General features: G+C 51.0%; 1 protein-coding gene across 4 annotated transcripts in view; it reads left to right on the top strand.

Moving 5' to 3' along the window:
* Positions 1-25,756, top strand: part of ARHGAP26 (Rho GTPase activating protein 26) — a 116,904-nt gene extending 91,148 nt beyond the window's left edge. Inside the window, exons 21-24 of one of the 4 annotated variants that reach the window (XM_017822969.1) lie at positions 16,225-16,381; positions 18,018-18,038; positions 18,798-18,969; positions 20,794-25,756. In XM_017822969.1, coding sequence (XP_017678458.1) covers positions 16,225-16,381; positions 18,018-18,038; positions 18,798-18,969; positions 20,794-20,882 — 439 coding nt within the window. In that variant the 3' untranslated portion in view covers positions 20,883-25,756. Of the gene's footprint in view, positions 1-13,546; positions 15,311-16,224; positions 16,382-18,017; positions 18,039-18,797; positions 18,970-20,793 lie in introns of those variants that run through there. The other 3 variants (XM_017822966.1, XM_017822967.1, XM_017822968.1) reach the window with 3 other exon arrangements.
* The last annotated feature ends 722 nt before the right edge of the window (positions 25,757-26,478 follow it).

Raw genomic sequence — 26,478 nt, 5'->3', positions numbered from 1 at the left:
GTGGACCAGGGCCATCGTGTTGAGGCCCCGTTCAGGAGGGGTTGGCTCTCCTGGCAGCCCCCACGAGCTGACTGGCCGCTGAGCTGGGAGCCTGCACTCACCCAAACTGGGGAACTGCAGGGAAAGGAGTTGGGTCATTTTGGTGTTCTTACTTCTTTCCAAGTTGAAAACCGATGTTCTTGTGGAAATAACTCCTGCGGGTCTTAGTGGGAGGCTCCTTGGAGCACAGACGTTGAGGCCTGCAGGTCTGGAGGATTTCTTGTGCAGGGAGCACCGATGTGCCCAAGGTGGCCTTTAAATGTGCAATGCTGTAAATTGTGAGCACCATCTGTGAAATGAGAGATGTTTGTTTGAGCTTCTGTTTACAAAAGCCTCTTGGCTCCCTGCTAAATGCTCATGTATCCCCCAGGTCTGCTCCACCGGGAGCTGCGCCAGTTCCTAAATCCCCCTCGTGAGTGTGTGTCGCTTCTTCCCTGGTCTCTGGGCACGATGGTGTTACAGCAGTGGCTGTGCTGGGGATGAGGTCTCCCTGCCTCAGTGTTGGTACCCTTGTCCCCCTCCCCAGGGGAATGGGGTCCTTCTGACATGCCTTCTCTGGAGCACAGTCCTCCTTCACCAATCCAGAGGGAAATGGTTTTGCTGCAGGGCGCAGGCTCTTCCTTCCCAGCCACCAATCGGGCTTTTACGATGGGAATGCATTTATTTATTAGGGCTGGGTTTATTTTTATGGAAAAACTGCTCTGGGCAGGAGTTGTACTGGGTGAGTCAGCGGGACTGTCCTGTGCCAGGAGCTGTCACTGGGCTGTGGGTGCCTGGAGACCGCAGCTGGTTCCCGGGGCCACCAAACCCCAGGGAGGCATTTGTGTCCAAAGCAGCAGTGTTGGGTTTCTGTATCCCACTGGGTTTCTGTGTCCCGTCAGGTTTCTTTATCCCATCAGATTTCTTTATCCTGCCTGTGTAGAAAACATGGCAAAACCCAAAGGAGAAAGCACCGTGTAGCATAGACACATACTTCAGCTGAAGTGGAGGAAGTTTTCAAACTAAAATACATGATCATGAAAATCGAAATATTTAAGACTGTGGGTTTTAAACCTTTTAAGAGAAGCACAGTGCTGTGGCGGCTCTGCCTGGGCAGCCTGTGGTGTGGAGGTATTGCTGTAGATAACCAACACCTTGATTGGAGTTTGCTTGTGTTTTTTCTCCTCTGTTTTATTTGTCCATTGGTCTCATCTGTGTCCCCTGTATTGTTCAAAGCCTTCCCTGTGTGAGGGCCCTGCTGTGCTGGGGTTATGAGCAGCTGCTTGGCATGCTGAGGGCAGGTCAGAGGTGGGTGCTGCAAACACGAGCAGCAGTAGCCAGGTCGTGTTACACACACAACCTCCTTAAAATCACCTTCTGGTGCTTAAAATAACCTAATGCCTCAGTCTGAATTAGGTGTTGGGCAGTGCTGGATGCTCCTGGCTGGCCTCCTGTCCCGCTGTCTGCAAACTGAGCAACCTATGTGTGCAACCTGGGGAGTAAACAGCAGCCAAAACAGGCTGGAGGGGTCAGTGGAGTCACAGGAATTCAGTGTGCTCTCACAGTCATTTCTGGCTGTGCAGGGCTGGTGAAGGTGGGCTGGGGCCAGCTGAGGGTCAACCAAGAACTCTATGTGCGAACGGTACCCATGGGCTGCTGCCTTGGCTTTTCGGATGGGAGGGAGTGCCAGAGCACATAGGGACGGCTGGGGTGGTGACAGAGCACTCAAGATTCCCAGCTGGCCCGTGGGATGCTTGCTTGGGTCCCAGGATGCCCCATTTCAGGAGTAGTTGTGTACCCCTCTGCCAAGTTGTCATGGGAGAGTGCCAGGATGAGCTGCTCCATCCACCCCTTCTTGCTGCTGCTCCACAGGAGGGGAAACAGCAGTTATTTTATGCCCAGCAAATGGGACTGTAGCAACTTGCAGAGTCTGAAGGGGCTCCAAGGGAGCTGGACAGGGCATGGAGTGACAGGACAAGGGGGAATCACTTTGTACTGCCAGAGAGCAGGGTTAGATGGGATATTGGGAAGAAATTCTTCCCCATGAGGGTGGTAAGGCCTTGTCACAGGTTGCCCAGAGAAGCTGTGGCTGCCTCATCCCTGAAAGTGTTCAAGGCCAAGTTGGACGGGGCTTGGAGCAACCTGGGATAGTGGAAGGTGTCCCTGCCTATGGCAGGGGGTAGAGAAGGAGATACAACACCACCCTAATGTCCCTGCCCATGTTCAGCAGTGTCTCTTGCCCTCCACAGCTCTCAAGGCCCATCAGCATTCCCAGTGGTGGTGTCCATTCTCACCCATGGGCTCAGGGCACTGGGCACAGGGACCAGGCTGAGCCCCTCGTGCTGCCAGCCTGCCCCACCCCAGGCTGTTTGCTGCCCCTCCTTCACCGCAGGGACTTGGCATTTAGGGAAATAGTAACCTTGGGAAACTCAGATTTAGTCAGATCATGTCTATTTGCATTTAACTTTATTTTCTCACTGACCAAGTATGGCTATTTCTTACCCTCCATGGGTATGGAAAGAAATGAGCAGCAGATCTAAGGTCTAGTGGTCATGAAAAAATAACCCAGTTAATCCAAGGAAGAGCAGTTATTCCCACATGCTTTTGATTTACAGGACTGGAATAAATCTTCATTAAGCATCCCAGTTAAAACTGAACATTTCTCCTTCCGTGCCTGAAGATGAGAGAAATTTCAAATATTACTGTATTTGCAAAACAGCCTTCACCAGGGACTTCTCTAAGTGGTTGAGAGGGAGCTGTGGGGCAGTGGGAGACAGAATAGCACGTCAGAGCCGTGGGACTGGGGCGATGCTGCACCATGTGAAAAGGCAGCTCCTTCTTCCCATTGCCCCATCCCTCTGCTCTGCTGTGAAGTCCCTCATCATCCCAAATCCAAGTCCAGCAGGAAACAAACTGGTGAAGAATCATGGAATTCTCCAAGCCCTGTTCAACCTGGCTTTGAACACTTCCAGGGATGGGGCAATGTATCAAACAGGATAGGGTAGGGTTGTTTGGAATAAATGATCCCTTAAAAATGCAAATAACTTTGTCAGTTATCAGCTGTGACATACAAAAGCATGTGAGGAGAAGTAAATAGACCTTTAAATGCTGCTGGTTCCTCCCTGGAAGAACTGGATGGAGCCTCAGGAGAGACCAAGCAGTGCCCACTGTGCTGTGTCTGCCCATCTGTCCTCATCCAGAGGGGCTGTGGTGTGCCAGAAATGAGCCCTTAACCTGCCTGACCTCCAGTTCCTTTCCCTTTGCTCCCAGGCCCGTGTTATGCTGAGGTTTCATGGCTCTCTGTTCTCTCATTCCTGTTGTTTATATTCCTGAAGAATAATGGCAATTAGAGGTGCAAAGGCGCAGGAGCAGGTCCCACCCTCATCCTGCCTTCCTGGCAGCCACTTTGGGAATGGCCCTCTGAAATGGTATCTCTGGGACTTCTGTTTAAGGAATCTGCTTATAAATCAAGTGCTCCTGTCCCCAAGGAACTTGGATTATCACCCGCTCTTTCCCACCCTGATATTCAGCCCCAGTTTTGATTTGGAAAAAGACCAGGAAAACACACTGGTGTTTTGTATTGCCATGTGTCATGATAAAAAATGGGATGTTTTGTTCTCAGAAGAGTCCAATTCAGGAAGAATTTCTTTGCAAAAGGGTTGTCAGGCATTGGAAGGGGCTGCCCAGGGAGGTGGTAGTCACCACTCCTGGAAGTGTTGAAGAAATGATTGGACATGCATGGCACTCAGAGCTCTGGTCTGATTGACAAGGTGGGGATCAGTCACAAGTTGGACTCAGTGATCTTGGAGGTCTTTTCCAACCTGAATTATTCTGTGATTGTGTGAATTCCTCCTGGGTGAGAGAGCAGGTGCCCAGGAGGGGATTTCAGGGGCCAGAGGCTGGCAGGGATGGGGCTGCCAGCCTGCCTGGAAGGGTCCTGTATTTCTCTGGACTCTAAATGCCACCCGAGTGGTGCCTGCCATAGTAAAGACATTTCTTTTTTACTTCATTTTCTGTTTCTCTGACATGGGTGGAAGCTGCCTGGTGCATTTGGGGTGGAGAACATGGGACTGCGAGGAAATAGGAACTTGATTAATTGCAAGGCTTTGGGTAAAACAAAGCTGTTTCTTCTTCCTTCCACCGCATTGTGGCCGCCTGGCCGGGAGCCACGGTGGCTCCAGAGAAAGCCAAGAGCTGGAGAGGCGTGTCAGGGCCAGCAGCACAGGGCTGGGGTCCCCCTGGGACCCTCGTCTGCCACTGTGTGTCCTCTGCTGCCCTTTGTCAGGGGAATTGATTCTCTGAGCACCCTTAGGTGGGGTACAGTGAACCCAAGATGGAAACTGGGGCTGGAGGGCAGTGTCTTCCTCTATCCCAGCTCTGTGCAGCCATGCAAAGCTCAACCCAGACCCCAAAACTCTGGGTTTCTGCCTAATCTGGGTTTGGATCGCTAAGGCCAGCCCTGAGGGGCAGATCTTTGGGCTGCCAAACAATAAATGGCATTTTTAAGGGATTATGTGAAATCTTGTAATCAGAGCTGCTCCAGAAAAGCCTTATCTAAATTGCTTTATAAGAGGAGCAGACCTCTTTCCAGCTGCGGTCTTAAGCTGGGACTGGGGGCTTTACACCTGGAATCTGTGGTCCCGGTGGGGTGGGATGGCTGGAGCTGGTGCAAGAAGCGCCCCCAACCTTGGGTCAGCAACCCTGGCTCCTCAGCAAAGTTGCTGCTCACAGTGGTGCCTTCCAGGCAGTGCCACGATGCACAATTATTTTTTCTCCCCTCCCCTTGATACCTCCTCGTGTGGCTTTTTGGGATTTGCATCTTTCCCATCTTCTCACAGAGGTCTGAGGTGCTGTTGTTTTGCTTGTGGGAACAAGGAAATACCCTGGGACACCCCTAAAACCAGATCTGCTCATCATTTTGTCTGGAGGGCAGAGTGGTTGTGGCCAGGAACTGTCCCAGCAGCTGAAAGTCAGCCTGTGGCATTTGACATAGAGTGGACTGAAGTTACCCCAAATGTGTTTCCTCTCCTGTTTGGAGTGACAGGAAATATTAAAAGTTTATGAGAAAAGAATAGGGACAGCACAGCAAAAATGAGGTGTCAGGTTCTGCGTCCAAAAGAAAACCAGGTTTGCTGCAGTGGCTCATCATGAGCACAGTGAAGGGTGGTTGGCAGCACTGCAGGGTGGGCTGGGGCCTGGGAGAGGAGAAAAGGCCAAATTTTGGGAAGAAAAAGGCAGATGCTCCAGCCAGCAAAGCCAACATCCTGCTCTGGGGATCTCCTGGAGGACCTGGGCATTCCCAGGAGCAGGGATGTTGCAGGTATGGGGCAGGGATGGGACAGAGATGGGGTAGGGATGGTAGGCACTGGATTTTGTGTCTCAGACAAGGGTTGGTTTGAGCTCAGGAGGAGCAGAGATCATTGCCAGGTTAGAACAGAACCCGCCTATCTCCCAGTCCTCTTAGTTATGAAAAGCTCCTTAAATTCCCAGTCTGCTGCTTGGCTGATTCCAAATGACATAATATTCAAACTATCTTATGACTTATTTATTTTTTTTTTGGTGCAGACTGTTTCGAGGGTGTTTGCATGTTTGTTTCTTTTAAAACAGTTTTAGCTTGGGAGTCCTAGATCGTGCCTGTGGTGAGAAAGCTCAGTAAACCAGAGTGATTCAGGGCTCTGGCAAATGTCCTTAAACCTGGCTCATGGAAAACACAAGCAGCAAACTCAGTAAACTCCACAGATAAATATACCTGAGGCTTATTTGCTGATGGCCATATGTCTTAAATTTTCTATATATATACACATATATATCATACAAAGTTTGATCTTGATCTTGGAGGTCTTTTGCCAGATCTTGATGATTCTATGAATTTCTTCCCATGTTGCATTTAAATAATCCAGAATTTATTTCCTGAGCATCTGTGTGCTTCCATGAGGTATTTTAAGATGTGTGGAAAAGAACAATGCTAGTGGGCCACAGGAACCAGGATTTGTTTTGAGAGGGGAGAGGGAAGTGACAAACTTCCATTCAAAGTGGGATATTTGGGCAAGAGAAGCCCTGTGCCGATGGGATGCCGCCTCCACCAGCCCCTCTGGGCTCGTAGGAGGAAAAGGTGGGATCTGTTCCTTTGCTGTGTGGGATTTTCACATGCCCTGGAGTTTGGCACAGCAACTGTGCAAAGCTTTGGCTCTTTCGCTTTTCAGTTGGCTCTTGGTCTAGAAACTTTCCACAAATTGAACTTGAAAATTAAGCCAAATATTCTCATAAAACAAGTCTCCAGCACTGTGGCCAAGCCAATCTGATCCAGTGGTTGTATGTCAAAGTATTTTCTCCAGGCTCATCCATTAAAACAAAAATAATTTGTCAGACTGAGAGCCCTTCACCAATGGGGTCAGGTGCCCATTATTCCTTTCCCAGCTTTGAATCCACTGCCTTGCTGTGTCTGTGAGTGCTGTTTTCCGTGTGGGATGTGTGGGTGGCTGCAGGGGACAGACAGACCGACCGATGGCCTCTTCAGAAGCTCCACACTCCAGGTCATCCTGCAGCTCCTCCAGCCTGACTGCCATCATCCACAACTTTTCCCAATGCTGCCTCTCAGGAGACTTCTGAGAAGTTTCTGCCTTTGAAGAGAACTGTTCTATTAGGGTGATGCTCTGGGAACATCTAAGGGTGCTTCTCGAAAGCTGAATTATATTAGATTTCCCTCCAAGAGATCTAAAAAAGCACCTTAAATTTCAGCAGCACATGATGCTTAAAAGGCAGCTTTCTGGAAAGCTCTGGAAAAATAAATACGGACCTTGCATTCCCATTGCTTTCCTAATTCCTGTAATTAGTGTGGAGATCGCTGCATAGCAGCATCTTCTTCAAAGAAACTGCCTCAGACAAATATTGGCTACTGGAAATTTTACTTTCAAATGGAGCAGGATTTCAAATACATCCCAGTCATTGTGGGGGGATGGATGCAGGAATCAAAGATGCTGCAACAGAGCCTTCCCCGGGGCACTTGCAGGCACTGTGTGTGCTGAGTGTGTGTGACGAGTGCTCTGCACTGGTGTGTGAGCTCAGGATCATCATCCTGCCTTTCCTTTTCTCTCTCTCCTCTTCTGCCTGCCTGCCCCCTTTGATTTCAGAGTCCTGGGATGTTCTGTCTGGTCCGGTCTGCTCAGCCCCCTTACCCAACTCCGCTCCCAGCTCTTCGCTCAGTCGGCATCTGAGTTTCCCTTGGGCAGAATCTCAAGCGCAAGCCCAGCCAAAATTTTTATTGAGCTTGCTGAAAGCAAAATGATGGTACATTAGGTCTTCCTGCCACCTATAAATGTCACCTTGGATGAAATATTTTAGTGAAACGGCCGAATGCATTCTTTGGTTTCTCTTTCTGTGGGGAGATCGAATTCAAAATCGAGGATGTAGCCCAGACTCTGTCTTGTAAAAGTCTTTTGACGGCTGTGGGAGTGTTTTTGAGGCAGTGCTGGCCTCCAGCAGCACCACACAGGCACTAGAAGTGCTGAAAACGTCCCAAACCTCCCCAGTGGCCCGGCAGCTCCAGCTGCCAGGGCTGGGAAGGAGCTGGGCAGTGGAGCGGAGCGTGAGCAGGGTTCAGATGGGGACCACCCCCGCGGGGCGGCTGTCCCGGGGTGACCACCCCTCCCAAGCGATCCGATTTCCCAGCAAAGGGCTGACAATTCCCCCTGAAGGGGCCGAGGAGAACAGGGCTGCTCTCTCACAAAGACATCCTGTCTCCTCTGAAAGGAGATCCCTGTGCCTAATTAACTTTATAAATTAGCTGGAGCTGTAACGGCACCGCTTTATCTCACCTGGGGGTAACCCAATCCCCTGGCCGTGCTCACCCCGCTGTGCAGACACTGGTGACAGGGCTGTGCTAAGCTGGGACATTGTCAGGAGCGCAAGAACCGCTGCCAATTCCCTGCCTGCCCCCGCACACTGGCACCGATCCCACTCCAGGCTCAGCACCGCGGCTCCGGAGGGAGTGAGGGATCCACAGGCGTCCAGCAGGGAAGGTGTCCTGGACGGTGTAGCCAGCAGTGGGAAAGGAACTGACAGGAGAAAGGAGCAGTGTTTCATCTTTTGTTGTTGCCTGCACCAGCACTTGCTAAAACATGAACACCAGTGGCTGTGTCCCCTGCGGAGGAGAGGAAAATACCTCTGGATTCTGACCACACCAGGCTGAGGGCTGGGAGCGGGGAGAGGAGAGGGAGGTGTGGGCACAGAAAGCGTTGCCTGCTTCAAACAATGCGTGGGGATCTCACTAGAGACTGACTCTGTGGGAACCCTGAGGAGCAGGGAAAGTTTATCCCCTTTTTCCCTTTTTTTTTTTGCTGCAAAGACGCTCTGAGGGCTGGAGCCCCTCTGCTCTGGAGACAGGCTGGGAGAGCTGGGGCATTCAGCCTGGAGAAGAGAAGACTCTTTGGACACCTTAAAGCCCCTTCCAGTGCCTAAAGGGGCTCCAAGAGAGCTGGAGAGGGACTTTGGACAAGGGCCCAAAGCTACAGGATAAGGAGGAATGGCTTCCCACTGCCAGAGGGCAGGGTTAGATGGGATATTAGGAAAAAATTCGTCCCTGTGAGGGTGGTGAGCCCCTGGCACAGGTTGCCCAGAGAATCTGTGGCTGCCCCATCCCTGGAAGTGTTCAAGGCCAAGTTGGACAGGTCTTGGAGCAATCTGTTCTAGTGGAAGGTGTCCCTGCCCATGACAGGGGGATGGAACTGGATGGTCTCTAAGGCCCCTTCCAACCTCTGCTTGAGGAGGAGGTTGTGTTGGAGACTTCTGGGGGGACTCTGGGCACAGCAGTGGGTACAGCACAGGGAGATTTGGAAGAGCACAAGGAATAAGAAGTGGGAAAATAACTAACTGAAAGAAGTTAATTGAATGTAATAACCTTTGCTGTATTTTATTACTGGGAAGGGTTCTCCAAGGATACATGTCCAGCTTGGTGGTAGGGAGAGGAATTGAGGCTGGGCCAGTAAACTGGGAGGGTTGTGGTGCTCACACCTCCCAGCTGGGCTGCACTGGGAGGGGATGTGCGACTGGAGGAGGAGGAGAGTTTTGCTGGTGAGAGATGCTGAGGCAAAAATGTTATTACAAAGTTTGGTGTTTTCAAGTGAAAAAAGGATGAAAAAAGAAAGAACAGAAAAAAAATGCAATTTCTTTTGATAAATATGATAAAGTTGGATCATTTCAGTATTGTGTTTATTGGGTTTTGCAGTGAAATGCTCTGCTCAGCTTTCGTAACTGATGTTTGCAGAAAGCTGCAAAACAAAGCAGCACGAGGCCAGATGAACAAAAGGGAATCAGGGAAATCAAGTAAATGCAGAAAATTATTATGCAGTGGCTTTACTCATCTGTTATTCTTGAATCACCTTCTCAGGCCCAAATAATCCCCATTGTTTTTCCCACTGCATGTGCCCTACGTGGGCAGGTGTTGGCTCCTTACACTGCGGGGAGAATATTTGTATGGTAAAAAATGAGAGTTTGATGAGGCTTAAATAAACTGTCTTTGTTTTCTGTTAGGATTTGAGCCTGGAAATGGCCTCCTATCAAGTTATGCGAGGAATATTCCTTAGCCAGGAATTAGTTTTTTATGGTGGGGAGTAGCTGTTCTGGTCATTTCCAGAAATTACTTAAAAAGTAAAGGGAACTTCTCTCCCTTTGGAGAGCTGGCAATACCAGCTTGTGGGGATGGTTGCTGCTGCCATCCTGAAATCTCTGCTCTCCTTCATCCCAAAATCTCTGCCTCCTTGGGTGCTTGCAGAGCATGGCTTTTCCTTTGGGGCTCCTGTGAGAGCCTGAGACCCCCTGGGGCAGAGCAGTCAGCTCCCAGCATCACTTCCCTTGGGCAATCCCTCCTGGCTCCCTGCAGTGGAATGGCTCTGCCAGCAAAAGGGAAACTTGTTTTTGGGAAATAAAGACCAAATCCCCTTGCCCTGCACTCAAAGCTGGGCTCCCAGGGCAGTGCTGCAGGGCTGGTCCTGACAGAGCCTCGGGCAGGGGATCGGGGCTGTCGTCCACCAGTGCAGGGTGATGGTGGCTGGCAGCAAGGACAGCATTGTTCCATATCAGTCACCTTCCCTGCAGCTCCAGCTTCCCGAAACAAGGTCACTCTCAGCCACATACCTCAGGTCTGAGCTACTTATGTCTGGCAAACCTGGCTTGGCATCGGAGCAGGGCCGCCCAGTGCACAGGATATGTTTAGCTCAAATATTTGGTCCTACCAACCCCTCCCGGCTGATCTGGGAGCTGTGCTCCCACAGGGACTTTAATTTCCTTCATTTTCCAAGAATCCCATATGGTTGTTGGGGTGGCAGATGGGAGAGTTTTCTTTTCTGGGGGGTGTAAGATAGCAGTGCATTGAATGCCAGGGAGAATGAGAGATTTCTGGAGGACTGTTGAGCTCTCCTTAATTGTGAACACAATTTGTTGGTGACTAATGCACCCAGACTTGCAGAATTACCTCGTGTTAGAAGCTGCAGCACGATGGAGAAACCGTGACTAAGATGCTGGCTCCTGATTTACCAACACTTCCCTTCTAAACTGCCAGTTTGGCTTCCTACTGCCACATTACGACTTTTCTATTAATAATTAAGAGCTTTAACACAGTTTGAAAGCACTCAGTTCAACATAAAACCCTCCAGCTTGATTTTGAGTCTGCTGAGAGCCTTTTGGGCAGAAAGGAAGAGTTAGGGGGGATATTGATGGAGCAGAAAATACAGCTGCTGAGCAAATGGTGGAGCGAGGCAGAACATGCCCCTCTGCCCCACTCAGGTGAAATGCCACCTGCAGAGCTGCCTCCAGCTCTGGGGTCCCAGCACAGGAAGGACATGGACCTGCTGGAGCGAGTCCAGAGGAGGCCAGAAAGGAGATTAGAGGAATGGAGCACCTTTGCTGTGAGGAAAGGCTGAGAGAATTGGGATTGTTCCACCTGGAAAAGAGAAGGCTTCAGGGTAACCCAATTGCCCCTTCCAGTAACTGAAGGAAGCCAGCAGAAAAGATGGAGAGAGACTATTTACAAGGCCTGGAGTGACAGGACAAGGGGGACTGACTTCCCACTGCCAGAGGGCAGGGTTAGATGGGATATTAGGAAAAAATTCGTCCCTGTGAAGGTGGTGAGGCACTGACACAGATTGCCCAGAGAATCTGTGGCTGCCCCATCCCTGGAAGTGTTCAAGGCCAGGTTGGACGGGGCTTGCAGCAACCTGTTCTGGTGGAAGGTGTCCTTGCCCATAGGAGGGGGGTGGAACTGGGTGATCTTTCACATCCCTTCCAACCCAGGCCATTCTATGGCTCTCTATCATGTCTAGGTTGGGTGCTGGGTAGGACCCAAAGCCCCATTAGTGTGGATCTGTGGTTGCCTCCATTCCCCTGCCCTGCCTGTCCCACTTCCAGTGCTGGTCCCACATAAGAGCAGTGACTGGTGGGTTGGTAACTTGCTGGTGATGCTGGTAATTCTCTGTTATAAATGAACTGTGTGACTATTAATGAAATACTGTTCCATGTTAAGATGGCACGATGCTCCCATCACCTGGATCTCACCTGCTGGGGAGGACACCTGTGCTGACACCATGCTGGTCCTGCAAACTTCCTTCCTGCAGTGCCTCCAACGCTTACTCATGCTGAAAACACATCCATTGCTTATTCACTCACTTTCTCCAGCATTAACAGCAGGCTGTAAGCTCCGTGCCAGAATTCTGTACCAAACCAGCACAGTCATCACATCCCTCTGCACCACTGAGCACCATCCGGCTCCGTTTGGAAATAGGAATGTCTATTAAGTGAGACAACAACTCCAGCTCTTCTTCCCAAAGTCAGAACTCGTCTGGTCTCTCTCTTATTCCAGTAGAAAAGCTTTTAGATGGTTTATGAAATGACTAAAACAGGGAAATATTTCTACATGTGGGAACTCAGCCAAGCAGCAAAGTGACAAGACACACCCATGTGCTGGGTGTCACCAGGATTACAGAGGGACACGTCCGTGCTCTTGGAAAGAAGATCCTGTAATCTGTGTTGATGGAGATGGAAATGGGGAACTGGTAAATGGAGATGTGGGGAAGGTCCATGCTGAAGAATTTGAGCTTTTTTTTGACCAGTTTGGTCAAACAATGCTGACCACAGGGCATTTTGTCTGCTTATTTCCCTAAATGTGTCATTGTTTTCACCCAAATGACCATGCAGCAAGATAACTCCCGAGAGAATAACTCTGGAGAGAATTTATCATTTTTCTTGTGTTAAAGTACCAAACAGAGGAAGAACCCTGCCAGTCTGGAGCCCTGTGAGCTGGTGGTGAGGTATGGGGTGGTGTGTCACTGACCCACAGTGCAGCCAGTGCCCAGAGCTGCTTCCTAGAGCCCATCCATCTACTCCAAGCTTTGCTAGGGCCTGTGGCACTGCATGAGCTCCATGAGCTTTCCAACCCAAGGCTGCATCCGATTTCATTCAGGCAACAGAGCCATGTCTGCTGGGGACCTGCAGTCTTGTCCTTGTTTCAGCAGAGTTGAAGTGCCCTGGCATTACGTAAAACTGTAATTTTCTTTTTTCTGGTTATCTTTGAGAAGAACCTTATGTTCTGCAGCTTTGTTCTAGAGGAATGGATCAGGGAGTAAAGGGCTGGATGATCCTTGATGTATTATGCTGCAGTCAGGTACTGATCATGTCAGAAAGGGAATATTGTTGTTTTTCTTGAGGTGATTTCATGAAAGGGCTTTAATCCCTCAGTGGGCTCTGCCCATCCATAGCTGTGAGATGTTCTGTGTCAGAAATAGCCCCAAGTTCCACAAAAATAAACAACAAGTTGTAAACATGTTTGAAGTGGAACCGATGTCCTCTCAGCCCAGAGAACAAAGCAGCAGAAGTTGTCTGGAAACCCACTGAGAACAGTCCTTCAGAGCTGCACATGCCTGGAGGGCCTGAGCTGGGTGAGGAAAGCGAGGCAGCCGGGGCGGATTGCAGAGGAAGAGGAATGAAAGAGGCAGGTTATGAAAACAGGTTAGAAGAGAGATTTTTTAGCTCCAGCAACTCCAGCAGAGTTTTGAAGCAAGAGTTACTGCTTTTTTTAACATGTTTGGGCAGCAAATTAGACATCTGCATGGGAAAGGCAGTGTGTATGGCAGGCACGAGAAGCAGGGAGGAGGATTTAGCTCCTAAATTCATTTCTAAGTACACTGTTTGCTGGAAGAGTGGGATTGTCAGAGGGATTGCCACATGCAGTGGAAGGTGCAGGTGCCCCCGCAGAGGCTGTGGCACAACACCCTCCTCACCCTGCCCGTTCCTGGCAGAGGTCCCTCCTCACGGGGTCTCAGTCGCTGCTTCCGAGGCACAGACGGACCAGCAGGAAAGGCGAGAGCCTCGGGATGCCTTGGGCTACAGAATCATGGAGTTCCCTTGGCTGCTTCTGCTGAGGAAATGTCCATTCCCACCTTGGAAGACTCTTAATTTGAGCCACTTCTTTGTTTGCTGCTTCTGGTGGTTTTGGTTCTTAGCAATTTTCTCTGTTTTGTTTCCACTGTGCACCCAACAGGAAGAGCCCCTTGCAAAGCCCTCGCGAGTAAGAAGAAAGAAAAAAAAGGTCCAGATGACATTTGCTGCCTGCAGGCAGCAGCCAGCACTTCCCCCCAGCCTCTCACCAGCTCTACTCTTTTCATGAGAAACAAAGGAAATTGGATCCTACAAGAAAACTGTTTTCCAAAATGCCAGAGATGCTGGGATAGTCCATTTGGTCGCATGCACTGACATCTCCAACGAGACAGGACTCGGCTCTTGCACTTAGATAAGCTCAGAAAGGTGATATTCAAGCAGCATCTTGAAAATAAATACCTGTATTTCATGGAAGGGAGATGAACCCTTTGTGTGCATCATACCCTGAGGTCTGTAAGTGCTGGGCTGCAGCTCAGGTGGGTCCTGAGGTATCCATGGGTTCTTCTTGAGGAAATGTGCTGGACGGACTTGCAGAGCTGCACAGGAGCAGATCAGCCATTGTAAGACCATGTTCATCTCTTCTGTGAGCAACCTGATGGGAACAGAGTGGTCTGCACACCAATTAGTTAACAGTTCTCTCTGCTGGTTTGGTGGGCATGGAGAGTGTTTTCTTTGCCACCAAGGATCCAAAGACACCAAAATACTACTCCAAATTATTGATAACTTCTTAGGCAGAGGCTGGCCTGAGTGCCAGTGCTTGCAGTCGAGCTTTTTTACCCACCATTGCAGAGACATCTAGAGTCCTGCTGATTGCATTCCCCACTGCCATTAGCGTAGTGGGTGCGCAGTTGTGGAGCGATGACAGAGCGACTTTAGGGGAAGTGAGAGCTGCATTCTTTTGACATGATTTCATCTCAGAAAGTGCATTGGGAATTTCTAGTCCCAGAGCCCTGTACAGTTGGATTTTCCTTCTGTCGTGCAGTGAGGACAACCAAGGTCAGTGGTGGAGGTGGTGGCTGTCCCATCGCTGGTGCACCCCGTGGGATGTCACGGTGCCCCATCCCACACTGACACACCCAGTGAGATGTCCTCTTGCACCCTAAGCCCTCTGCCTGGAGCTGCGGTGGGCGCAGTGGCAAGAGGGCTGGTGGGTGTTGGTGGCCACTCTCAGTGGGTCAGGCCCAGCCACATTTTGGTCTCCAGCTCATCGCCCCTCCAAGTTCCACCTTGGCCAGGCTCCTCTTGGAGAAGGGAATTATTGTGCCATCTGTTCACAAGAACTGGTCCTTGAAGGGTTAATTTTGGCAATTTGGGATGACTTGGTGGTCTTGGTAGCACCTCCTTCTCTTTGGAGGTAGCAGTAGGTCGAGTATCTGGTAAGTACCAATGGCTGTCAGGTTCGCTAAAGACCAAGGTAAACAGGTAATTACTCATTTTTCAAATGACAGACAGTTTTATTGATAAGAAATGCAAAAAAATTGTTCTTAAATAACGATTATTATTAGCAGAACATTTTGAGGATCTCTGGTTGTAGCCTGCCTGTGAGCATTCCCTGTTTTCCAGCCTCTGGTGCTGCACTGTCGTATCCCATTTCTATACGCATATAATCCTCTGACATAATAAAGGTGTTGCCTGTAATTCATCAATGTCTGTTGAATCCAGTGACACAGCTCCTATGAGGAGTAAAGCCAAGAGTTTGGCCTTAAGCAGGGGTGGTCCAATTTCCAGGGGGAAAGTGTCCATGTCATGAATATCCCTGTGCGGTGGCAGCCAGAGGACACTACAGAAGGTTAAATTGTTGGTCTGAACTGCTCCAGCAGGGCTGAGGTTCTCCCACATGTTCTGAAGCCCCCGTTCCCTGTATCCCTTCCCCCTCCCCTGGGAGGCCCCAGCTCAGGGACAGGGATGAGGACATCCTGGGGGTCGCCAGTGGGTTGTGCCCACCTCATCACAGACCTATGTGATCAGAGGTAGTCCTTCTCGCAAGGGAAAAAACATAAACCATGGTGCTTTTACAAAACTTCTCGCTTTTACAGAAGCATTTGCAGTGGGGAGAGGATTTTCTGTTGTTTTATCAGGGATAGAGTTTATAATCTGAATTGGACAGGGAATACCAATGAGTTCCTAAACATAGAAACAGTAGATGAATCAGAGTCAAATTGGTATTTTAGTACAATAATTGCTTTTCAGCGAACCAGAGAATGACCTGAATCGAACAGTTTTGAAGGAACCAAACACTTCTGCATGCATTTACCAGTTCAGTAAATTGATTCAGTTTCAGTTGACAGCTGTGTCTTGAAAGTGAAGAGCTGTTTGCATGAGGGGAAAAAAAAAAGAGTTCTGCGATGTAAAACGTGGAAAACATAATCAATGACATTTTTATAGCACCAACTGCATGAGCACTGCAACAAGTGACATACAGAGGGGGTGGAGGCTGGTCACAGGCATCATTAATGTCCAGAACTACCAGCAGCTATTTCTGGCAGCACTGGGGGAAATACAAGGCAGGTAAGTGGCTGGCTTGCCAGCAGTGAGACCCCTCCTCGGCAGAGGGGACGATGGATCAGGGGTTAATTGGAAGATCCAGCTCTTGTTGTCCAGAGAAATGCAGATCTGGCCTTGAAACACTTCCCAAGGTCTTGGCACTTCATTTCGTAGCTGTGTCTCATGCTCTGAATATTCCCAAGGCACTTGCTATCGTCGGCTGTCGTCTCACTGTCTCTCGGTTGCTGTTTGTTGCTGTGGTTGCACGTTGATAAGGTCTCTGGTTATGTCTTGCAGCCCTCAGAATCCAAGCCCAACGTCACCCCTCTCACCGTCCTGGCCCATGTTCTCCGCGCCATCAAGTCCTATGCCCACCTCCTCTACGTCCAGCGACTCATCCCCCATCAGGTCTGTTGCACAATTCGCTTTGCTTTTTGTTGCTTTTGCTATTTCTGTTTAATTTCCCTGGTTTCTCCCACTTCACTTCCCTTTCCCTTTGCATCCTGCTCAAACCCCTGCAACACAGCTGTCTGCACTCAGCAAGAGAGGAGCTTTCAAACCCTTCTGCCCCAGGAGAGACTCTCTGAACCCCCCTGGGTCTCTGGGAATCTCCTGCCCAGGCGAGCAGGAGCTGGTGCTCACAAGGTCGTGGCCGCAGTGCCTGGTGTCGCTGCTGGTCTTGGTGGTTTTCTCTGGCCACTTCAGCTCCTGAGTTGGCTTTACTCTGCTCTGCAGCAGGTAAGAAGTGTACTACAAGGAGTAAAGAGCCTTTGAAAAGCACAGTCATCCCCCATTTTCTGGCCACTGCTTCATTTGGGATCTGAGGAGGGTGAAGGACATGGGGCAGCACAGGTGTTTGCTGCTCTCTGCCCACGTCTGTGTGCTTGGACGTCTCTGGAGCAAATTGGTCCTGGAAGTTGCAGATGGACCAATGGAGGATTCCCAGTGGCCCCTGGAACAGTGGGTCAGGCTGTGCTGCGTGCCAGCCCTGTGGGGTCCCCCCGGGGTGCCATTGTGCCACATTGTGGACACAGGGCCTGCACTGCAGGTCCCAGCAGACACTCAGTGTCACTGCTGGGCCATGTGCTGGGTGCCCTCCAATGGAATTCCTCCTGTCTGAGCCCACCCTGGCACAGTGGAGCAAGAGGCTGTTGCCATTCCTGGCGGATTGTGGCTCCCAGTCTTTGGCAGGTGCAGAGCTGGGGCACCAATCCCTGCACTTGGGAGATGTGCCAAACCTCTTTGGTGGTGCCAGGCACAGGCCAAGCTCTTCCCTCACACCTGCAGCCACACAAATGCTCCTGCCCCTTGGCAGGGCATTGATTTGTTCTGCTGCACGTCCGCAGAGGCTGCCAGTGCGTGATGCCCTGCGAGCAGCCTTCCTCCTCAGGGACAGGCTCAGCATCCCCCAAGTGCCCACAGAAGCACAGATGAGTGACACTCTGGAGTGCCATGCTGACCTTGGACCATGCTTGGAGGCAGGAACTGAATGAGAACAACCATCAGGGTCCCCAAAAGCCCCACAGGGCTTGGCTGGGCACAGTGGCAGCGAGAGAGCAGCCAGTGGGCAAGGAGCAGGTTGGGCCCAGGGACACCAGGCTGCAAGGGTTGATTTTTGGGGAGAAAACCAACAACTTGAATAAACAAGGTAGTAAGCCTTTTGTTTTTCATCTGATGGTCTCTTAAGCACTCCACGTGAGTGGTGCCTCCCTGGCAATGAAGGACCCTCTGGAGTGGGAGGACTGTTTGCCCATCCTGGGTTTTAAGTGTTTGGGAGCTGCTTGTGTCAGGCAGCTGGAATTTTGAGAGGAGAGACCTTCATTTCAGGGCTCTCTTCACTGCAAAGCCAAAACCATTCACAGCTGCCCTGGTTTGGGATTTGCTGTGAAAGGGAACTGGTTTTGCCACAAAGCACTGCCGCTTCCCTGGGCTTGCTCAGAGGGAACTCTGAGGAAGTTCAAGTCCTTGGAAAGATAAAAGCTGGTGAAAGCACTGACCTGAGAATGGTGACGCCTTGTTCCCCACCCCAGCAGCTCCCAGGGGCACTTCCATCACTTCTCTTGGCCGTGTCCCAGCCGAGCAGCCTGCAGAGTGCTGGATGGAGCTGGCTGGTGGGGTGGCCCAGTGCCTGGGCAGGTTGGCACTGTCACCGCCACCGTCACCGAAGCGTGGCAGTATCCCAACTTTGCACCAGCCTTGCTCCAGCCCAAAGCCAGGAGGCTCCATGTGTGGGGACAGCTTTGTATGCCTCCACTTTGCTGGGGGGACCGTGAGGTCCCTCATTTTCCCTGCTCTGTCAGTGGATCGCTCCATTCCTGGCTCTCTGCACTCTGATTCCCTCCCCCGCAGCGTGGGCACGCTGACACTTCCAGCAAAATCTAATGGCTGTTAAATCTTTTTTACCTTCTGGTACAGTCTCTAAAGAAGTGCAGCAAATTCTTCATGGACCTGCTTGGTTTTCTGTTTTGAAATACCTTTCCCCCAGTGCTGATTTTTCTTTGAGAAATCTTGTGGTTGCAGCTGCACCCGGGAGTGATGGGTTTGGCAGAATGGGGCTGGTGACACCTTTGCTCTGTGCCAGCCTCTGGTTGGTGATGGCCCCTCAGAGACTCACAGAACATTCCAGCTCCAACCCAGTGCCTGGAGTTCTCCTGGGGACCTTGGCTTGGGCTGCTGCTGTGTGGGCACCAGTCTGGGCTCTAGTCCTCGTGGTGCCAGCTGGGGTCAGATTGGGATTTACCTTGTAGTGAAATGTGGCTCATCCCCAAGAACCTTCAGCTTCATCTGGTGTCTTCTTCATGCTTCCCCCAAGCAGTGTAGCCATGGACCCTCACAGAGCAGCAGAGGCCTTTGGACCCCTCTTCAACAAGCACGTGGTCGCCCCTGGGCACAGCAGGGGGTGCTGGTCTGTCTGGGTGGTTTTGTACCAACCTCTGCCCTCTCTTTGCAGCTCCCCACTGCGCAAAGCCCGCGCGCTCTACGCCTGCAAAGCCGAGCACGACTCGGAGCTCTCCTTCACGGCTGGCACCGTGTTTGACAACGGTGAGTCCTGGGGGTACATGGGCTCATTTTTCAGTGCAATATTTAGGATGTTGTTCCTGGAGTGCTGGGAAAGCGAGATGGCAAGAGCTGTGCCTGGTGCTGCCGGCAGAGCAAGGCTGTGTGACCGTGCCAGGTCCCTCCCCTGGGTACAGACCCTTCTGAATTCAAGGGAGAACCCAGTGAGCTGGGACTGCCCCAGTGTTTGCTGTACACAGAGCCATTCCTGGAGGGCTTCTGGGTAGAAGAGATTAGATTCCACGTACCAGCACCAGAAATATTCTGTGCAGTTGCTGTCGTGTTTCATGCAGAAGATGGAAAAGTATCATGTGCTTTGTCCCTCTGGATACTGAGCACTGGAATAAGTGGGCTTTGCTTAGTGAAAGACAACATTAATGAACATACATTTTTCTGTTTCCTGCACCAAGTATCTGTGCCCCATGGAACTGAGCAGCTCTGGCTTAGTTATAATCCCAGTGTAAAGAAAAGATTTTTTACTACTTTCCAAGTAGTTCTTGGCTTTTATATGTTATGCATTGTCATTTGGGAAGCTGCTACCACAGACACTGGTTTTGCCCTGGGATATAGAGGAGAATACAGCAGAAAGGGGAAGATAATGAGTCCATGTGAATTAAAGACAACCCCTCATCTAAACAGCTCCATAGTCATCTAATAAATAAACATGGTCTCCCCTTTGAGAGCCCGTGGGAATCAGAGCAGCTCGGAGGGGAATTAGGAGGGGAACAAGTTTGAATTAAATACATTATGTTTGCTGATAAAAATCAATGGATTATTCAAGGGAAAAAGTACACAGTGTGTTCCAGTCACTCAGCAGTGCAGTCGGGGCTCACGTTGGCTGGAGTTAGAACCAGCACAGCTTGGTGGGAGTCTTGCTGTGATCAAGGGGCTTTACAAACCCCAGCAAAGGCAAACAGATCTCAGAAATACATGCAGACAGGTACTAGTTGGACTTTAAGCTTTGTGACCAAGCAGCAGCTTAATCCAATGGGGATACTGGGGTGCTGCTGCCCACGGTGAGCAACACCCACATGGTCGATAATGGCACATTTGAGAGCTCTGGTTAAACTCGTGTCTTGTCCAGGTTGGTTCCAGACATGGCATGAACAGTCAGACCTGCAGAGTCACGGGAGGCTGGGGCAGCTCCGAAACACTGCATCGGTGTAGCCCTGACCTGGCTCCTGCAAAATCAGCAAATTTGCAGGAGTTGATTGAATAAAGAAAGGCTTTTGAGGACTGATCAGGTTTCTGGTTGCACACAATCAGATTGCAGGGTCTGCTTTCCCGCCGGGAGCATTCGCTAATGCAGTTTCCCTCCCAGACTGGGCCAAGGCCGAGCCGGGATGTGCAGGGTTACGATGTGACCATGCTCTCCAACCTCAAAGAGATTTTAGCCCATCTGGAGAAAGTTTTGAACCCCTGTTTTTATCCCAAATGCTTCACTTCCCTCAGCCCAGCAGCTCCAGATAGTATGTGGACACGCCATCTGCAGCTGAGTGTGCGGCTCACTTGGTCGTGTGGTGGGATTCACTTGGGGAAGGAAAGGCCGAGGAGTCCCATGGGAGAGCAGGCACAGACAGAGCACTTCAGCTGTCTGAGCCCCTTGGTGTGTTCACAGAATCATCGAATGGTTTGGGTTGGAAGGGACCCCAAAGCTCATTTTTAACTCTGTTAGTTTTCCTTTCTTAAAAATAAACACAAATTAAAGGTCTCACTCTCTTCCAAGAGCAGCTTTGATGTGGTCAGCACACAAGGAGCAGCAGCCCCAGTCCCCTCCTGTAGTGACCTGCCCTTTCTTTCTCTCCACAGTTCACCCATCCCAGGAGCCTGGCTGGCTGGAAGGGACCCTCAATGGCAAGACAGGATTGATCCCTGAGAACTATGTGGAGTTCCTATAACTGTGGGTTTGTGCAGCGCCACTGCTGAGTGTTCCATGGTATCCATGGCGGAGTCCTGCAGGCCCCTGTGTGACGTGGGGTGAGGACATCCCTGTGCCCGCTGGATGGATGTTTGTGTGGATCATGACATGCTCCTCTCCTCCCGGTGTGTGCTCCAGGGCTGCATGGGAGCAGTCCTGGGGAGATGGAGAGATGCCTGAAGCCTGCATCCCAGTGATGAGAAAACCAGGAAAGGGACAGCTCCACACTGCAACCAAGTGCTCCAAGCGGCTGAGCCTGCAGACTGTGAATGGCACAAGAGCCCCTGAGCAGGATGTTCCTCACAGCAGGACCGTTCACTGGCTGCGTGGAGCATCAGTGGGAGCTGGGGGACCCCCACTCACCAGTGTTCCTGCCAAGGAGGAGCGACCAGCAGCCAGTCCTGTGCTCCCAGATCCTTCCCTGCATTCCAACCGGCCTGAGCGACACTCTCCATGCTGCCAGGGAGCACCCTGACCTTGGGGGCAGGGGAAGGGTTGGGGTGCTTTCGGCTGACACCAAACCCCAGGCTGGGGCTGCAGCAGCGCTTTGAGGGGGCCGAGCCCCCGTGGTGACTTGGGCAGCCCCGGTGAGGCGACCGCCCTCCTCGTGCCACCGCAGTGCCGGGTCTTGCAGGCGAGAGCGAGCCCTGGGTGGGCTCTCTGGGGGCTCAGGGCTGGTGGGGCTCAGCAGGTGCTGGCATGGCAGAGTAAGGATATTTTGGACCAAACCTCTCGAGCTCTTTTTTTTTTTGTTTTTTTTTTTTTTTAAGGATTTTGATTTTTGTGAGATAAACCTCAGTGCTGGGCGAGGTGAGCAGCCCATGCTGCCTTCCTGGTGCAGCCCCAGACAAACCCTGCTCCTGTTTTTTGGCTATTTGGTACCTCCACTTCCTAATTCCCATTGCACAGACACATCCATGCGCCCACCAGTGCCCAGGCTGCTGATGTGCCGTGTTGAAGCTGTGTCTGCCACTCTCCAGCGCTGTTTTTTAGGCATCTCCTTGCTTGCAGCCTGGTGTGTTGTCTGTCTGTGCCAAGTCTGTGCAGTGCTGCTTGTACAAGGTGAATTATTTCCATCCTCACAGAGCATTTGCTGTTGGTGTGGCCAACCTAGGGTCTGTGGAAAGGAGGAGTCCTTCAGCTCCATCTGCCCTCAGAGGATGCTCCTGCCTCCGTGGACACACTGTGAGGGCTCGGCAGAGCGAGTGTGCAAGTCCCTCATCATTCCAGATCATTTTTATGGGGGAGGGTGGAAGAAGGAGCCCTGTTTGACTGCAGAGCCAGGATATTGAGAGCTGGAATTATTATATTTTATAAAAGAAAGTCTCAAAAGAACCCCCAGCCCGCAGTGGTGAGTCCTGCACCAAAGCGCCGCTGCCGCCGCCCTGGGGATGGATGTCGTGGCTTTTTGTAATAATTTTTAAGACTCTGAGTGACTGAATTGCTGTATGTGTCACTTTTTATTTTTGAAAGAATTAATGTATAAATAGAGTATCTTAAAATATTATGAGGGAAAGATCTATATTTGATATTTTTAGAAGAGCTGTAATGAGAGAAGTGAAGGACATTTGAAACCGGTCACAGAGACGCTCCCAAACACCCTGATCCCCCACCTCCCCCAGCCTTGGGCTGCTGCTTCGTTTGCTCTGTGGTGTCACTGAGAGAAGAGGGAGCTGAAATTTCAGCCTTCTTCACGTTTCTTCCACAGTAATTAAACTTCCTGGGCTTTTGTCTTGGGGGAAAAAAAAAAAAAAGAGGAAAAAGTCAATCATTTTTTTTCTGCTTTCTGGGGCAGGCAGCACAGATTGTTCCCAGGGGATCACACCCTCTCCATAACACCCCAGTGCCTTGAGGGATGCTCTGGGCTCCTCACCTGCCTGGTGTGGTTTCAGCAGGGGTGAAGTTCCCCACCTGCCTGGTGGTCTCTGCTCTGAAGTGTTGGAAGAAGAGGGTGAGAGGTTTTAGTGTTTCAGTGTTTCAGTGGCACATTGCTGGTTCATGTCCATCCTTGGATTTAATAGTCAACATTTGTGCTGTTTCTTGGTTTTCCTGAAGCTGAGGATGGGGCCAGTCTTTATCCAGTCCTGGCATCAGATGGGGCTGGGCTTTATCCAGCCCTGGCATAAGATGAGGTCTGGCTTTATCCTGCCTCGGCATCACTCCATGGCTGCGGCTGGTGCTGGGACCTTGGGGTGCTTGGAGCTGGCACTGGCCCTGCCTGGGGCAGGTGTAACAAAACACCTTCCCAGAGGGTTAGGAGAGGGATGGGAAGGACTAATGGAAAGGATTTTTTTTAAAATGCTTAATATTTCCTGTCACCACTCTTTGCTTTTGTTTGGGACTGTCCCATCCAGAGCTGCTCCTCCATCATCACTCCTGCCTTCACGGGATGCTGCCAGAGCAGAGAATGCTGTGGATGAATGGGAATTGCAAACACGCCAAAACCACTCCAAAAGGCACTATTTAGGGACACGGTATTTAAGGGCCTGTTTAGCGATGCTGTGTGAGCACCAGCACAGCCCACCCGGTGCCAGGGGGCTGTTGCCAGCCGTGTCCCCACAAAACCTTTCCATGCAGTGTCCCCCTTTGGCTCCTCAGATGCTCCCGTTACTCTGAGACGGGAGTAAGTTCCTTTTCCGAGGCACATGGGAGCTTTTGGATGTGCTACCTAGAGGGTTTCTGGGAACAAAAGTCCCATGCAGACATATTTACAAGACGTCTCCTGGAGGAAAGGGAAATCAAGCCTAAGTTATTGCTCTTACAGGAGAGCCAGTGGAATATTTTTTTTTTAATTAAAACTTTCCAAAAAGAAAAATTTGGCTGGAACGCTTACTAAGTGTTCCCTTTTTGGGCCAGCTTTAATAGTGTCGTAAACATCAGTTTATTCCAAGACAAATTAAAGATAGGAAATACTTTTTTAAACCAGCCTGACAGGGCATTTGATGCTTAATATTAAAGTCATCAGTCAAAGTTATACGAAAGCTGGGTGGTGGCAGTGCCCATGGGCAGAGCCTCTCTCACGGTCCCTGGCCTGTCATTTCGGGCATTAAACCAAAAAAAAAAAGAGATGGTGCAATAATATCTGTTGGAACTGACATTGGACAAGTCTCACAGCGCAGCCCTGCCATGTTTCAGGTCAAGGACACAAGTCTCACAAGTTGGCCATGGCCAGGCCACCACGGGCCAGCCTTGGTCCCAGTGTCCCAGTGGCCACTGACACATGTGGTGTTTCTGAGGTCCCCACAGGCCTGTGGTCAGGCTGCCCTTGTCTCTTTACTGATTTTTGGGAGTTTTGAATCAGCAAGTGAAGCAACTCAGATGGTTTGAGAGCGCCCAGACTACTCCCAGCGCTCCTGTCACACCTCCCAGTGCCCTGCTGGGCGCTTTGGGTGGGGTGGGTTGGATCAGGTGGGGTTTGGGATTGTGTTGGGTTGGGTTTGCATTGGATTTGGGTTGGATTTTACTCGGATTGGTTTTGGCTTGGTGTTGGGTTGCACTTGGATTGGGTTCAATTTGGTTTGGGATTAGCTTGGGTTGGATTGTGGTTGGATTAATTGGGTTGGGCTGGATTTGTTGGGTCGTGGTTGGGTTTGAGTTGGGATTAGGTTGAGTTGAATTGGGTTTGGTGTTGTCTTATGGTTGGATTGGGTTGTGTTGGATTGGATTGGGTTGGATTTGGGTTGCAGTTGGACTGGGGTTCCAAAAAAAGCATTCAAACCCCCTGGTTCATTGACAGCAGTTCAGCACATCGAGGGATCAGGTGGGTCTGTAGCCAAGGGAAGACTTTACCTGCACAAACCCAGAGCCTGGTGGTGGAGGGACATGGTATTTTATCAGCGAGCGTGTGGTATTTTAATTATTCTAATGAACCATAAACCTCAAAGCAATTATAGTTTGTACATTTGGGCTAATTCAAAATTTTAGCTTTTGGGAAATAAAGATTAAAAGCAAAGGGTTTTTTTTAAGAAATAGCTGTTTAAGGCTCTATTCTCTGGGTGAGGAGCTGATTGTTTGCAGATGAGCTCGGCAAAGCAGCTGGTAATTTAGCACAATGCTGACGGCTCACAAGGTAGCACCTACCTATTACTTATTGTAAATCCTCCCTCCTGCTAATGAAGCTTATTCTGCTTCTAAACCTCAGACAAAAGGGTCTAGAAAAATCACACCTGGGCTCTAAACTCACTGACGCATGCAGGAAGGGGGAAAAGTCTGCATCAGCCGGGTGTCCTGGAGACCAGCCGTGGGCTTGGATTAGGAGGGGATGGCAGAACAAGGTCTGGAGGTGGGAGTGAGGTGGAGTTTGAACAAACCCATCTCCACAGGGAGATTTCTGTGTCCCTGCTGCCGTGGGTCCATCTCTCTGGGAGACCCCGCAGCCCTCATTGCCTCCTGCCTGCTGCTCCCCCCTCCCTGCCCTGTGCTGGGGTCCAGCTGTTACCCAGGGCAATCAGATAATTAAATATCTGCAGATTGGTCAGAGCTTTCCTTCACAACCACCTGTGAGTGAAGAGCGGTGGAGGAGTGACGGGTGGTGAGAGAGGCTCTGGGAATGAGCCCCAGAAGGGCCGAAAGGTAGGAGTGAAGAAACCCTCGATGAAAGCATTTCCCTGGCACAGGGGGCTGGAAGGGGCCTCAAAGACCATCTTATGCCACCCCCTTCCCCTAGACCAGGTTGCTCCAAGCCCTGTCCAACCTGGCCTTGAACACTTCTAGGGATGGGGCAGCCACAGCTTCTCTGGGAAACCTGTGCCAGGGCCTCGCCAGACAGGGAAGAATTTCTTCCCAATATCCAATCTAACCCTACTCTGTCAGTGTGATGCCGTTCTCCCTTGTCCTGTGACTCCATGCCCTTGTCCAAAGCCCCTTTCCACAAACACACCTAAAGGTAAGTTCTCCTTTCCAGCTGATGGCACCGTGGGCTGCCTGGGCTGGTTCCCGCTGCTCCAGCAGCCAGTGAGGATCTTTTCCCAAGGCTGCACTGGGAAGTGCTGCTGCCCTGCCGTAGCGGGAGGTGCCCACGGCCAGCTGGGGGGTCGGGGCTGTGCCGGTGAAATTCCATGGCCCTGCAGCCCATCCGGCCGGGATGCTCGGCTGCTGCGGCAGCTGCGGCTTGTGGGTTTGGTTGTAACTCGTCCTTCCAGCCGCTGCCGGAGCAGCTCTTGTGCAAACAAGCTCATTCTAATGCTGTTTACCTACAATGACTCCTGAGGGAGAGCTACCGGCCTGGACGGCAGCCAGCGCTGGGCTGAGCAGGGAGTGTCTGCCGTGTCCTCCTCACCCAGCTGAGCCGGACGGTGACACTTCCACCGGGATCCGGTTCCTGTGCAGGGCTGGGGGGCACCGGGGGCACTGCGGGACGGGGGCTTGGCTGCTCCTGCTTGGCCCTGGAGCTGCTCCTCGAGCCCCATCTGCCTGATGTACAGAGCTGCCTTCCCTGTCCCGCTCCCATAGATCCCGGAGATGTTATGTTGCTTTCTAAAGCTTATTAATTTTGCTGCAGCCATTACCTATAATAAATATTTCTGGGTCTGGGAGATGCACGTGCTGCTTCTGCCTCTAGGGTTTTTTGTTGTTTG

This window comes from Lepidothrix coronata, unplaced genomic scaffold (genome assembly GCF_001604755.1).
Source record: "Lepidothrix coronata isolate B3197 unplaced genomic scaffold, Lepidothrix_coronata-1.0 Scaffold100, whole genome shotgun sequence".
Classification (NCBI taxonomy): domain Eukaryota; kingdom Metazoa; phylum Chordata; class Aves; order Passeriformes; family Pipridae; genus Lepidothrix; species Lepidothrix coronata.
The sequence above is the reverse complement of the archived record's forward strand: the minus strand, read 5'-3'. Positions and strand labels throughout refer to the sequence as shown.